Genomic DNA, 15,637 nt, shown 5'->3' on the forward strand with positions numbered 1-15,637 from the left:
TCTTCATTGCTGCCTTTCCTCCTCTTCCACTCACCAGTAGACCAATGTGGTGATCAGCAGGCTTACCTACCTGCTCATGTGTTTGTTCCCTTTGAGTTTCAGTCTTAGAGGGGAACAGTGAGCCTTCTTAAATAAGAGTTCCAAAATGTATTGACTCTTTTTGGGAAACTGCCTTTTATGAATACGTTGCCTATTTAAAGTACTTTTCACTATTTGGACACCTTTTGTTATCTCATTTAAAATTTCTCAGCTACTATAGGTATTATATGAATTTCTGTTTGAAGATTTGGAATAACAAAATTAGATATGCCATGAAATGGATTCACAGCAGTGCTTTTCCAATTTAACGTCTCTGGATATTTCATAGGGGTGCATGGTGGCTCTTTAGGGTATGCACTGAACTGCAAAACACAGGTTTGGTGGTTCGAGCCCACCACCTGCTCCTCAGGAGAAGGATTAGGCTTTCTATTCCTGAAAAGATTTGTAGCCTCAGAAATCCTATACAGTGTTGCTATGAGTCAGAACTGACTGGGCTGCACTTAAAAACAAGATGACATTTTCTATATGTTGGTGTATTTGCTTGTATGAATCTATGCATGGATAGTTGTCTAAAGAAACTTACACTATAAATGTTAACAGTGGTTTTGATGACAGGATTTTGATTATTTTTTAACTGAATGCTGTAATCTCCATATCTTCTAATAATATATGTATATGAGAGTGATATATATATATATATATATAATTAGCAGATAAAGAGATTAGCAACAACAACAGAGATTAAAGCATTAAATTAAAAAAATAATCAAAATCCTGCTATGAAAACTACTGTTAACATTTTAGTGTAAGTCTCTCTAGACAACTATCCATCTATCACTTTTATGGAGTCCTGGTGTGGTGCTCTAGGATAAGCACTCGACCACAGGGTCGTCGGCTACTCAGACTCTGGGTTGCTAAGAACCAACTTGAAGGCACTTGACAACACCACCACCAACAACAACAACGATTATTTTTATAGTTAGAAAAAGTGAAAACAATAAATACATTGAGTCCAAAGTACACTGAAAAAGTGGTGGAGTACTGAAATAAGGTTATATGACTAAGTCCCCTTTTTCTCTGCAGACACGCCAAGTTCTTGAGGAGCTGACTGAGTTGCCTGTGATGGTGGAACTAGCCAGTGACTTCCTGGATCGAAATACACCAGTTTTTCGAGATGATGTTTGCTTTTTCATTAGTCAGTCAGGTATGCTAATTTAAAGTCATAAAAAGAAGAGAACGGGCTCTTTATATTGTTTCTGGCCTATCTTGGCAAAACTTGATATTTAAAGATACTAATGTGATGCTGTAGGATAAACACTGCACTTAACTGCAGGATAAAGTTGGTGGTTCAGACCCACCAGCTGCTTCTCAGAAACCCTGTACAAGGTTGTGGAACTGACTCGACACTTAACAGCAGTCATAGCTGGTATCTTGGTCTGTTTTGGAAGAGGTATAGCCAGAATGCTTTTTGGAGGCGAGGATGGCGAGACTTTGTCTCTCATTCTTTGGACATGTCAGGAGGGATTAGTCCTTAGAAAAGGACATTATGCTTGGTCAAGTGGAGAGTCACTGATAAAGAAGAAGACCCCCCAACAAGATGAATCAACAGTGGCAACAACAATGGGCTCAAATATAACATTTGTGAGGATGGCACAGGACTGGGCAGTATTTTGTTCTGTTGTGCATAGGGTCACTGAACAGCACCTTACAACAAATATCAACTGGTATTGCAGATTACTTGACAAATACCTTTGGATATTACATAATTCTTTATGAATTAGTAAAATTAATCTGTAATTCTCGGAGGGCTAAATATTCATAGATAGAGAAGAAAAAGAGATGTTAAAAATCTTGTTATTAAATGTTATAAGTTATTTTAAACATGTTTTATAGTTTAAACAAATGAAATTTAACATCTAAATGGCTTCTGGTTTTTTATTTTGTATCTAAGGAACAGCATCTGTTGAAATGTCTCATGTGTCTGACAGTGGTTTGTCTTAATTTTTATACAGGTGAGACAGCAGATACCCTGATGGGTCTTAGGTATTGTAAGGAGAGAGGAGCTTTAACTGTGGGGATCACAAATACAGTTGGCAGCTCTATATCAAGAGAGACAGACTGTGGAGTTCACATTAATGCAGGTCCTGAGATTGGTGTGGCCAGTACAAAGGTAAAATCTTGGTTTATTTCTCATGTGATTATTTAATCATAGTAGTGATGAAACAGATAGGTCTGGATCATAGGTTTCATTTGTTAGCAGTTATGGAACTTAACACCTTTTGCTAATAATCATTGTAAGACTTGAGAGTCGGTAATAGATAAAAGATTTGTCCCCCATTCCTAGATCTTAGTGTTTAAGAGAAACGTTTATATACATCAGTCCACTTTGATAGGGTCTCTGCTGGCTCTCCCCATTCATCACTAAAATCTCTCCTGCCAGCTGTTGTGGATGCATGTTTAAGTGCAATATCCCTTTCTTTTACAAGTACCAGGTTAGAAACATCCAGCTTAATTCTAATAATTTTAACTTATTCATATTTACCTATTCATGGTTTCTAAAAATAGTCAGAATATAATACCTTTGAAAATTTGTAAGTAGGAGGATTGAGTGAGTATTATATGATAATGTATTTGTTTCTCTGTGGAGGTTTTAAAGTACCTTCTTGTTTTTAAAAAGACCCAGTGAGTCTGCTTTATTCTTGAAATTTGTATAAATCTAATACTAGTCAAAAAATAGGAAAGCTGTTTAAATGTGAATAATACGACTTCTCTCCGAATGCTTTTTACTCTTTATGATTCTAAATTTTAAGTTTCTCATTGTTTATTTTGCTGCTTAAGTTGATTATCTTTTACTAGTTGTCTAATAACTAGTAAATAATCACATTGGAATTGTTTTTTCCTCTTTTAAAAAAATCTGCAGAATTCTTTTGTGTGTGGAAAGTTTGTGATTCTTATGTAAAACCTTAGTGAGGTTTTTTGATTTTTGGCTACTTGATATTGTAAGCACTGTAATTTACAGAGAGCTGAAACCTTAATTTTATGAATGTGGTAATTAAAACATGTAAGGTGTTTGTGCTTGGATTCCGATCTTGTGACTGAATAAATAACCAGCAGCTCTCAACAGTAGCTTTTAGGTTTTTGGAACAATGTGGAGACAGCTTTAATTGGAGGATTGGAATTCCTGGGTCCCTTATTCTTACCTCATGAAACTTGGGCTTTACCATGGCATGTGTGGTATAAGGGGTTATAACACTGAGTGGATACTATTGCCTTCCCTTTTTATAAAACCTTCAAAAAGGTGAACTACCAATTTCTAAATCTTTTGCTCATAGGAACTTAAATTTGTTTTAGCATTTTATTAAGATGATTTTTCAAATGTACAAAAAGTTAAAAGACTTTTACATTAGGACCCATATTCTTGTTACCTGTATTCCTTATTACCTTATTACCTGTATTCTGCCATTAATTTAAAAAATCTCCTTATTGAGGTCGACTTTGTCTGGTGCGGTGAAATGATTGGTCATAGAAAAAACACTTCAGTTTTCTCTGTGACCAATCACAGTTACCTCACCAGTCACACGTTACTCTTTTCCATTCCTGAAAAGCATCTGATAGATAATATGGAGTAATGATACCTTGTCTGCTTTCACTGTAAGTTCTGACGTATGTTTTAGGACTATTTGAGGGAGAGAATATATAAAGAAAGAACTTTAATTTCCCCAGCATTATTGATGAGTATATTTTGAAAAGATGAGAATATATTCTCCATATTTTAAAAAATTCACTATTCAAAGGCATAATTCTTTTGTTAGAACCTAGCTTATAAGACTTTTGCTCTTGAAAATATTCATTCAAGCTTAAAGTGAAATTAATTGCTTCAGTTTTTATATTGTGACACTTTTTCATGTTCCTGACATACCACTAAAAAGAGCTCAGGTGGCACTGTAGGATAACCACTGAACTGTTAACCACAAAGTTGGCACTTAGAAAAGATGAAGCTGCCTGCTCCTAGGATGATTTATAGCTTGGAAACTCTGAGTCGGGATCGACTCCATGGCAGTTGGATAAAGCAGTTGGAATGCATTGCATACTCCTTGAGAAGAGTATCATGTCATTGTTCCTATATAAGGGAATCTTTAAATTGTACACACTTTTAATTTCTTAACACACAAATGGCTCTTTTAAAAATTTTAATAGTCTGGAAGTTTTGTGTTACTTTTATTTTTCTTGTATTTTAAAGTAATTTGTTTTTTTTCAATTGCCCTAGACTTTAGGGCAAGGGGTTATTTAAGTTTTGGGGGATTTATTCACAGACCATTTCGGAATGATAGGTATAAGTTGATATGTTAATGGTTGAAATAAGTTGATTATTGATTCTGATCTTTGGGCGCAGTGGTGGAATGAGCTGTGGAATTCTGTAATCTTGTTTACAAATTCCCAACTTTTCCTAGAAAACTGTCAGAGTTAGAAGAACATTTCTGACATTCTTACAGCATCAGACCATAAACAATTTTTCTGTAGGAATTGATGGATATAAATTTGAAGGCTCATCAGTTTTTGTATGTTATTGCAGGTGTTTAGAATTTCCCCATAGTACTGACTTTTGTTAATTTTCTAAAATAAACCAATGTAACTTTATTTTTGACTGAGTGAAAAGAAAAAAAAAAAAAAAGAAACTTCAAATCTTCAGAGTCAATATTTTCCTGTTAAATTCTTTTAAAGCTCAGTAGATTGTAAATGTGGGGGGGTATAGCTTATTTTTCTTATAAATGATTTTCTGGTATGTATTGATGAAATTGAAAATATGAACTTGGAAATTAATATGTAATTAGAATGGAATGGAAAAATGTATGTGTCAACATTTGTACTTAACAGTCAAATTGGAGATGTTTTAAATTCAAACAAAGAAATACTGATCCGTAGAGTAATATGTGTAGTTATATGCTAGAGGAACTAATATACTCATAACCTGATAGGCTTGGGTTGGAAATAGCTTAGGGATCCCAGGAGTCCCAGCTACCTGATATCTCACTTTGCCCTTATGGTATCTTTTGTGATTAATCTTTTGTGATTAATTATGTTGGACTGATCTGCCAAGTAGGTAGCTCGCTATATATGAACATATTGGACTTGTCTGCCCTGTAGGTGGCTCTCAGTATATGGACATGTTGGACACATCTGCCATGTAGCTACTACCCTGAATATGGACATGTTGCACTACCCTGCCATGTAGTTAGATCTCTATATGTAGACAAGTTGGACTCATCTGCCTTGTAGCTAGAAATCTGTATATGGAAATGTTGCACTACCCTGCCGTGTAGCTAGCTCTCTGTATATGGATATGTTGGACTGATCTGCCAAGTACGTAGCTCTCTATATATGAGCATATAGGACATGTCTGCCATATAGCTAGCTCTCAGTATATGAACACCGTGGACACATCTGCCATGTAGATAGAACTCTGTATATGGAAGTGTTGCACTACTCTGCCATCCCAGAAGGGAGAGACGGAAATGTAGAATACATATGTGCTCATTGAACTGGAGGCTGGAGTCCTGGTGTGGTACTGTAGAATAAACACTCAACCGCAAGGTCAGTTTGAATCACAAAGTTGGTGGTTCAAACTTAACAGCTTCTCCTTAGAAACCCTATACAGGCTTACTGAGAGTTGGAACTGACTCGACAGCACTCAGCAACAACAGACTATAGTGTAGTGACTCCAAATCCACTTGGTTGCTATTGCAAAAAAAGCACAGTAAATAGGTGGAAACATAATAGGTTTATAGTGACCAGCAGTTGGTATTGGATCATATGAGCAGCTGATAGCAGGGGCCAAAGGTTCAACAGGAGGAAATAAGGAGTCTCATTTAACTCACAGTCAGATTGTGATTTTTTAAAAAAAAATTTTTTAACAGAGAATCTCATTTATCCACATCATAACAGGAAATACTTTAAAATGAAGTGATCTCTTATCCAGAAAAGAGTAATAGAATTTCAGGATGTAATGGGATACACACAAAAGTAAAGTTGTCCATAACCTGCTCCTTTAAACATTCATTTGGTGGTGGTGGTGGTGTGCTGTGCTGTCAAGTCGGTCTGACTCATAGAAACCCTGCACAGGGTTTCTGAGGCTGTACAGGAGCAGAGAGCTTCATCTTTCTCCCACAGAACAGCTGGCAGTTTAGAACTGCTCACTTTGAGGTTAGCAGCCTGACTTGTAACCACTGCGCTACCAGAGCTTCTTAAAAATTCATCTATATGAAGTCTAACAGTCAGCAGTTATTTAAAAACAAAGATGGGGTGTAATACGGGGGCAGGAGAACTAGATGAATGAAAATGGTACAACCAGAATGGAAATACTGAGCCTATTTCCTACATTGTAAAGAATGTAGCCAATGTCACTGAATAATCTGTGTAGGCATTTTTGAATGGAAACCTAAACTGCTGTGTAAACCTTTATAATAAAATATAATTAAAATCTATTGTTAAGTTAATGAGGGAGGAACAATTCAGAAAAGCTGGTTTTACAGCTCGAAAAATGTAATTATGTTATTAAAGTATATGTGTAGAAACTATTGAATTGATACATATTTTGCTGTATATTTCTCAACAACGGTAATAAATAAAACTTTAAGAAGAAAATTATATGTAACACTACGACTGAGATCTCAGTGATTCAAAAATTAAAATACAAATAAAAGGCCTAAATAACCAAAGCATAAAAATGTTACTTTAAATAGCCATTGTTGATGTTGTTAAGTGCCATCGAGTTGGTGTTGACTCATAATGACCCCTTTATAGGGTTTCTGAGGAGTTGTTGGTGGGTTTGAACCACTGATCTTGCAGTTAGCAGTCCAGTGCTTATCCTGCACCACTAACCAGGACTCCTAAATAACCATTGGGCTAAAAAATACCAAAACTGCTCTTTTAAAAGACTACAGAAAAAAATAATTACAATGAATAACGTGGGTAAAACTTGAGGAGGGTATGGCCATAGTGTAATTAGAGGTAATTTCGGTGCTTTAAATGTTTCACCTGAGCTCCCTTGAGTCTCTCACACACACACACACACACACGCCCACCGCCGCCCCCACATGCCTTGTGTGAGCCTCATTCATCCACTGCCCACAGCTGTTTGCTACTTGCAGCCCTTCCTTCTCCTTCAAAGTCCTTGTGGAAGTGCACCACAGAGAGGCAGAGGTTGTTCAATTCATGTCGCCCATCATCAATGTCTTCTGTTCCAATGAGGACATTTTCTTCCAAGAGTTGATCTCTAATGCTTTTGATGCCTTGGACAAGATTCACTATGAGAGTCTGACAGATCCTTCCAAGTTGGACAGCGGTAAAGAGTCAAAAATTGGCATCACCCTCAATCCCCAGGAATGTACTCTATTGAATACTGGTGTTGGCATGACCAAGGCTGATTTCATAAACAATCTGGGAACCATTGCCAAGTTTGGTACCAAAGCATTTATGGAGGATCTACAGGCTGGTGTAAACATTTCCATGATTGGACAATTTGGTGTTGGCTTTTATTCTGCCTGTTTGGTGGCAGGGAAAGTGCTTGTGATCACAAAGCATGATGATGATGAGCAGTATGCCTGGGAGTCTTCTGCTTGGGGTTCCTTTACTGTTGGTGCTGACCACAGTGAGACCACTGGTTGGAGTACCAAAGTGATTCTGCGCCTCAAGAAGACCAGGGAGAGTACCTAGAGGACAGGTGAGTCAAAAGAAATAGCGAAGAAGCACTTGCAGTTCATAGGCTGTCCCATCACCCTTTACCTGGAGAAGAAATGAGAGTGGGAAGGAAATCAGTGATGATGAGGCAGAGGAAGTGAAAGGTGAGAAAGAAGATAAGGCTGAAGACTAGAAGTCCAAGATTGAAGAAGTGGGCTCAGATGAGGAAGATGATAGTGGTAAGGACAAGAAAAAGATTAAGGAGAAAAGCACTGACCACGAAGAACTCAACAAGACCAAGCCCATTTGGATCATATAGCCTGATGACAACAACCAGGAGGAATATGGGGGAATTCTCCAAGAGCCTTACAAATGACTGGGACGACCACTTGGTAGTGAAGCACTTGTCTGTGAAGGTTAGTTGAAATTTAGGGCATTGCGGTTTATCCCCCGCCGGATTGCCTTTAACCTTTTAGAGAACAAGAAGGAAAATATAACATTAAACTTTATGTCTGCTGCATTTTCATCAAGGACAGCTGTGATGAGGTAATACCAGAGTATCTCAGTTTCATATGTGGTGTGGTAGACTCTGAGGACCTGCCCCAGCAGAGCAAAATCTTGAGGTCATCTCCAAAAACATTGTCATGAAGTGCCTTGGGCTCTTCTCTGAGTTGGCAGCAACGGGGAGAACTGTAAGAAACTCTGTGGGTCATTCTCTAAGAACCTGAAGCTGGGCATCTACTAACCAGTGATGCCTGTCTGAGCTGCTGCCCTGTCACACTTTCCAGTCTGGAGATGAAATGACATCTCTCTCACGTGAAAGAGACCCAGAAAGCCATGGGCTATCTCACTGATGAGAGCAAAGAGCAGTTAGCCAACTCTACTTTTGTCAAGCGAGTATGGAAGTGGGGCTTTGAGGTTGTGTATGACTGAACCTTCTGACGCGTACTATGCAAACAGCTCAAGGATGTAATGGGAAGAGCCTGGCCTCAGTTACCAAAGAAGGCCTAGAGCTACCTGAGGATGAAGAGAGAAAAGAGAACAGAAGAGAGCAAGGCCAAGTTTGAGAACCTCTGCAAGCTCATGAAGGAAATCTTGGATAAGAAGGTTCAGAAGGTGACAATTTCCAATAGACTTTGTGTCTGTCTTCACTCTGCTGCACGGAAACTAGTACGTATGGCTAGACGGCCAACATGGAACGTATCTTGAAAGCCCGGGCACTTGGGGACAACTCTACAAACACCTAGAGATCAACCCTGATCACCCCATCGTGGAGACACTGAGGCAGAAGGCTGAAGCAGACACGAACTACAAAACCGTCAAAGATCTGGCGATACCCTCCTGCTCTTTGAAACTGCACTGCTCTCTTTTGGCTTCTTCCCTGAAGATACCCACTTACTCCAAACGCATCTTAATGCATGATCAAGCTGGGCTTTAGGCATTGATGAATTTGAAGTGACAGCTGAGGAACCCAGAGCTGCTGTTCCTGATGAGATCCTACCCGTTTGAGGGTGATGAGGATACATCATACATGGCAGAAGTAGGTTAGGCATTTCTACCCACAAAACTGGTGCCCTCTATATAGGATCCCATGGCAGCCTTGAGTGGCCCTACCCCACCTGGCTCCATCTACTGAGATTTAGTGGTTATTTTGTCTCATGGCCTTGTGGGTAAGGCAGGATGTAAGGTCCTCAGGCCCCGTCCCCTTCTCTTATTTGGGACTGAGGTTAGATACTGTATATTACGTGTTTTTTGTTGTTTATTTTGTTCTGAAATTAAATTTTGCAAAAATAAAGATAATACCACTTTATACAGTTAAAAAAAAAAAGTTTATCTTTGAAAAGATTTGTTTAACTCATAAAGTTAGAAAAAGAAAGCCCAATAAAGCAGAAGGAGAGAGCTAATAGACTAAAACAAATGAGTGAACTGTAAACCAGAAAGCTTCGGGACTTTGATCTCTGAGCCTCAGTTGCTTTTCCAGAACCTTTCTAGGATTGAATTTGTCTGAATTCGAGGCAGGAAGGAGTTCTGGTGGTGCAGCAAGTTAAGCATTGGACAGCTAAGTGAAAGGTTAGCAACTTAAACCCACCAACGGCTCTGCAGGAGAAAGATGAGAGCGTCTGTATCTGTGAAGATTCACAGCTTCACAAACCCTATCGAGCAGTTCTTCTCTGCCCTGAAGGGTCACTGTGCGTTGGAATCAGCTTGACAGCAATTGAGTTTGGTTTTTGGTTCTGTGAAGCAGAAACACAAAAGGTAGCCTTAGAATCTAGAATCTTCCTTAATACAATGCTTCATTGTGAATACCAATGTGTTAAGATTGACCCTATATGAAACATGTTTGCTATCCCTGTTTTAGAAGTTCTGTCCTGTTTAGTCAGGAAAAGTTATAATAATGGGAAAGGAAGATAGAAGCCGTTGGGTTTTCACTTACATTGAAAACTTTATTTGCTTAGATACATACAGATTTATTTTCTAGTCATCTTTCTTTGACTTGCTTATTTTTTCCTTTCTCAGCGGGTATTTAGAAATTCATAAGGATCCAAATCATTAGAAGGTGTTTTAATGTTATAAGGTAACATAAAGATTAAGGCAGTTTGCTCAAGATTCACAGAAATAGAGATTGGTAGACTGATGGAGTTCACTGTTGCTAATGCTGTTTCTAAAGGACAAGTTATATATACATAAGGCCAGTGGACTTTAAAAATTTTTTCATCTTTTTTCAGCTTAAACATTCCAAGTTCTTTTAAAATGCAACTGCAGCTTATTCTCTTGCTTTTTTTAATTTTTTTATTTTTTGTGGTGCTCAGGCTTACACCAGCCAGTTTGTGTCCCTTGTGATGTTCGCCCTCATGATGTGTGATGACAGGATCTCCATGCAAGAAAGACGCAAAGAGATTATGCTGGGGTTGAAACGGCTGCCTGGTACGAAGTTAACAATAACACATTACCCTTCTGTTGTCTAAGGGAGCAGGTGATGGATGAAATTCACTTCCTGTCCTTAGAAGCTGTGGTTTATAGCTAGTTAGTTAGTTAGTAAGAGTGTGTGTTTGAGTTTATTATTTGTGTTCCTTTGCATTGAAAAATCCCATACTTTTGTCATGGAAGAATAGAACACTGGCTGTTTTTGGTTGCTATCAATGTATTGGAGTCCTGGTGTGGCGCTTGTAGGATAAGCGCTGGACCGCAAGGTTGGCGGTTCACACTCACCAGACACACCTCGGAAACCCTATACAGGGTTGCTCGGAGTCAAAACTGACTCCATGGCACTTAACAACAACATCATCAATATATTACTATTATTAGAGCTGTTCAGTTTATTGTCCTTTTTTCATAGCTTTATCTAATATTATTGAACAGATTTGATTAAGGAAGTGCTGAGCATGGACGATGAAATTCAGAAACTTGCAACAGAGCTTTACCATCAGAAGTCAGTCTTGATAATGGGGCGTGGCTATCATTATGCTACCTGTCTGGAAGGAGCACTAGTAAGTGTTCTCACAGTCAATTTCGAAGTTCAGATTGCATGAATGAAATATGTGGAACTTTTAAAAGTGCTTTTGTATTTATGTGTTCTGGCTTTGTTTTTCTTGAGATCATGCTGTAAATGGAGTACTTATCATAAATGGCAGGCCTGGTGTGGTGCTTTTGACTGGATGACTCTTAGCAATAACAATAATTCATAAGTAGCATGATAATTTACAAGTAGCTTGGGTTAATTTTTCCTCAAATGTGCCATAATAGTTGAAGTTCTTTAGATGTAAAATGAATGGAAGTCAGGAATAAAGCAAGTAGAAGAATAGTTTAAAAAGAAATGTGAGTAAGGTCACGATATTCAAAAACATTCAAAAGGTTTTTGTGGAGTTTTAACACTTCTAATTATTTAAGTTACTGGTATTATGGAAATCAACACTGAACTGCAATGTCAGTTTGAACTACAAGGTTGGCAGTTCGAACCCACCAGGTGCTCCTCGGAAACCCTGTACAGGGTCACGTGAGTCAAATCTGGCTCAGTCGGCACTTAACAACAATAGCTTGTTAGCTCTGTTTACAGAACAGTAGTCCTTTAATAGAGTCCTAGTGTGTTGCTGCAGGATAGTGCACTGGGCCACAACGTTGATATGAACTGCAAGGTCAGAGGTTCAAATCTATTAACTGCTCCTCAGAAACCCTATCCAGGGTCTCTGTGAGTTGAAACTGACTTATCATCACTTAACAACAACAACAACAAAGTCCTCTAACACTTTGTTTAGACATTGACTACAGATATCAGATGTTTTATATAAAATTTAATTAAGGATAGGTTTTGAACAGATTGAAGATTAATCATGCTCTTTCCTGTTAGAAAATCAAAGAAATCACCTATATGCACTCAGAAGGCATCCTCGCTGGTGAGTTGAAGCATGGCCCTCTGGCTTTGGTGGATAAACTGATGCCTGTCATCATGATCATCATGAGAGACCACACTTACGCCAAGTGTCAGAATGCTCTTCAGCAGGTGGTTGCTCGGCAGGTCAGTCGGGTTGCTGTGAGGAGCAGCGTTGGGCTCCTAAAGCGTATTTGAGTTTTATGAAATTTAATGTGGCAGACCACTGATAAATGGCTGCAAAACATGTCCACACTCATTAAGTCATTAGCTTAGAAATACAACCTTTGAGGTTTACATGTGGGGAATCTGATCAAAGTCAATTTTGACATGCCTTAGCTCATAAATCTCAGAATAGGCGGAACCAAGACCAAAACTTAGGTCTTGGTAGTCAAATCCTGTCGTCTTTCAGTGCGCACGAGCATTTCTCTTCTCATTGTTGTCGTTGTCATTAGATGCTGTTGAGGCAATTCCAGTTCATAGCGACGGTTTATAACAGAGCAGAGCAGAGCGTCGTTCAGTTCTTTGCCAGCGTCACAGTCATTGTTGTTGAACCCATAGTTGCAGTCACTGTGTACCGTCCATCTCATTGATGGTCTTCCTCTTTTTTGTTAACCCTCTAGTTTACCAAGCATCATGTCCTTCTCCAGGGAATTTTGGGAGAAACTTAATTTTAGACTTTCTATTAATGTTACAGATACTCTACTTAATGGATACTCTCTTGGATCACTTGATTTTATGCATAAATCTCAAAAGATACTACTCCTCAGGGACAAGATTTTATTAGGAAGGCATAAGATAGAGATTATAGACAGGAATTTTGAAGGCAGTCAGGCCTGGGTTAAGTACTCAGCCTGGTGTTTGATTAGTTGTGTGAGTTTAAACAAATTGCTGTATCCCACTAAGCCTTCATTTCCGTAGCTCTAAGTGAGATCCTCAGACTGACTTCCTAGGATTATGATTAAGTAAATCTATGTCAGTGTGGCCAGTTCTGGGTCATGCGGTGTAAAATTTACCCATCTGTGTGCTACACAGCCTTGCCTGTGGTTGCCACTGATATGCATCTCTGTATGTGTGTTGGGATTTTCTTTCCCAGGGGCGCCCCGTGGTGATTTGTGATAAGGAAGATACCGAGACCATTAAGAACACAAAACGAACAATCAAGGTGCCCCACTCAGTGGACTGCTTGCAGGGCATTCTCAGCGTGATCCCCTTACAGCTGCTGGCTTTCCACCTTGCTGTACTGAGAGGCTATGATGTAAGTAGTCTACCACGAGGAAACCCTGTTATGGTTCCTTACCCTGTGCACATTTGGATCGTTTTTGTCCCCAGTTTTTAACAACATCTGCTACCTGATATATTTGCGTGGCCTAATTTTTAGGTTCCAGCATAACATTTTCTTGCCCTTAGATTGTGGCCCTACTTGGGGACTCACAATCTGTTTTCTTAGTATACACTGGTGTTTGCTAACAGGGAAGCTATTATAATTTTGAGGCAGGACAATTCTTTCTTGTTTTGGACTGTCCTGCACACTGCAGGACTTTCAGTGATCTTGGTCTCCCTGTCATTGTGACAACATTCTGCCCTGGACATGTTCCCAGCCTTCCCCAGGAGGTCCACCTCCTCTCTGGAGGGCCGTGGTAGCTCATCTGTGCTAAACTGACTGTAAAGAATTCTTTTCCCTAATGAATTTCAGCTTTTAAAAAGATATAATTATATTTTCTAATCTTATTCTTTGTATAATAAACATAGTTAATAAGAATTCTCCTCCTTTTCTTTTTAATAAAAACAGGATGTTTTCCCACACCAGTATAATCTCTCAAATCTTATCCTTTTTCTTTTTTTTTCCAGGTTGATTTCCCACGGAATCTTGCCAAATCTGTAACTGTAGAATAAAGAATATCTGAAACTCTAGGCAATGAAGCAACACGAGACACCTTTTGTATTTAAAACCTTGATTTAAAATATCACCCTTTTAAGCCTTTTTTAGTAAAAATTTATTTATATATCGGTTATAATTATTCCACTCAATTAGTGGTTTTTGTGAAAATTACCTCATATTTTTCCAGTAATCTGTAGAGGAGTTTGAATAATGGAATCTATATTGGAATCTGTGTCAAAGAGATTTTAACTGTTATTTTTTGTTGAATTTCTGGGCCCTCTACTTCATGTGAGAGGGTTGTATATTTTAAAACTCATTGGCATTTGTTTTACCGTGCCATGCAGACTAGTGAGAGGGGAGTGTATGAAATTGGAATATCTAAAGCCACTTGCGGTGTATCTCAGTGCATTCGTGGGCATTTCATTAAGGTTTTCCTAAATTATACAGAAAGAGAAGATGCTGTGATTGATTCTGAAACTTGTTTCTGTTATGGTTTGAAATCAAACTGTAAAACTGAAAAATGGAAAACCTTTCTTGCTGGGGTTTATATCTAAACTAGGTTAACCTTAAGTTCTGAAATGTAGCATCTAAGAGTCTGTAGGTCAAGCGAGTTTAAGAAGCAAATGATTATAATATGGCATTGGTTTTCCTCAACCCTTAACAAAATGTATTTGCACAAATATATAGCACAAACTTTACATTTGAGTTGCAACAATATAATTTTAAAATTCAAGTTGGGGTGTGTACATGTTGGGCATCGTACACTTTGGTTTTTTTTTTCATCTCCTAAAAGTGGTTATTTTTATTTCCATGTATCTGTAGTCTTTTATTTTTAAGTAGCTGCTGGTTTGTTACTGTTGTTGTTGTTCTTTGAAATTACAACTGAGAGCTGCTATCAAACATCTCTTTAAATCAATACTAATATGTTGGTACCATCCATACCTCTTCAACTTTAGATTGTTTTCTGCTTTATTTCCCTGTTTTGTTGTATAAGAAGAGTACCTTAGAGTCAGTTTGGAAGATCTGTAAGTCTTTTGAACAATCATTTGATTCTAAATGTACATGGTAGACTAGACTCTGAGAAATTCTACTGGTGAAAGAGTGCATCAAACTCAGTATTTCCTAGTTTTTTTTTCTTTGTATTGTCTGTTTTCTGACTCTTCCCTGCCTCTGTCCTCTTCCTCTGTCCTTGTCTCCCTCCCTCCCTCGCTCCCATTTTTCCTTTCACTTTTTTTTTTTCCTGTGGTGAATTTTTCTTATTGTTTCTTTGCTCATTTTTCTGTTGAGGCAATCATTTTCCTTAATGGTTATTAGAACTCGTTTATGTATTTAACATGTTAATCCTTTATTCTATAGCTTGCCACACACACACACGCACATAAATTCACATTTTTTTTTTCCTGTTTTGTCACTCACCTTATTTACCCCCTACCTTTTGTTATTGGTGGGTTTTTGCAGATATTTTTACTTTTTGCATAATCAAATGTCAGTCTTTTCCCTTATATAATTTTTGTCTACAGTTATGTTTGGAAGGGGCTGAGGGGAAAGGTGGGGCTGAGGTCACAGAATCTGTGAGTCTGAAGTTTGCCTTGGAGCAGTGAGTGTGGCATGATGGGATTGGTGGTTTCAAGTTCTGGTGGAAGAGTCGGGAATCTGAGTCTGGAGGCAGAGCA

At 38.3% G+C, this 15,637-nt stretch overlaps 1 protein-coding gene and 1 pseudogene across 2 annotated transcripts in view; both read left to right on the plus strand.

The window, feature by feature from the left end:
* The window catches only part of GFPT1 (glutamine--fructose-6-phosphate transaminase 1), a 52,453-nt gene extending 37,593 nt beyond the window's left edge, over nucleotides 1–14,860 (plus strand). Inside the window, exons 12-18 of one of the 2 annotated variants that reach the window (XM_006862935.1) lie at nucleotides 1,123–1,243; nucleotides 2,052–2,209; nucleotides 10,527–10,641; nucleotides 11,077–11,204; nucleotides 12,062–12,229; nucleotides 13,179–13,340; nucleotides 13,934–14,860. In XM_006862935.1, coding sequence (XP_006862997.1) covers nucleotides 1,123–1,243; nucleotides 2,052–2,209; nucleotides 10,527–10,641; nucleotides 11,077–11,204; nucleotides 12,062–12,229; nucleotides 13,179–13,340; nucleotides 13,934–13,978 — 897 coding nt within the window. In that variant the 3' untranslated portion in view covers nucleotides 13,979–14,860. The remainder of the gene's footprint in view (nucleotides 1–1,122; nucleotides 1,244–2,051; nucleotides 2,210–10,526; nucleotides 10,642–11,076; nucleotides 11,205–12,061; nucleotides 12,230–13,178; nucleotides 13,341–13,933) is intronic. The other variant, XM_006862934.1, reaches the window with a different exon arrangement.
* Nucleotides 7,237–9,265, plus strand: LOC102814199 (annotated as a pseudogene).
* Nucleotides 14,861–15,637: the final 777 nt, after the last annotated feature.

This window comes from Chrysochloris asiatica, unplaced genomic scaffold, assembly GCF_000296735.1.
Source record: "Chrysochloris asiatica unplaced genomic scaffold, ChrAsi1.0 scaffold00052, whole genome shotgun sequence".
In the NCBI taxonomy this organism is placed as follows: Eukaryota; Metazoa; Chordata; class Mammalia; order Afrosoricida; family Chrysochloridae; genus Chrysochloris; species Chrysochloris asiatica.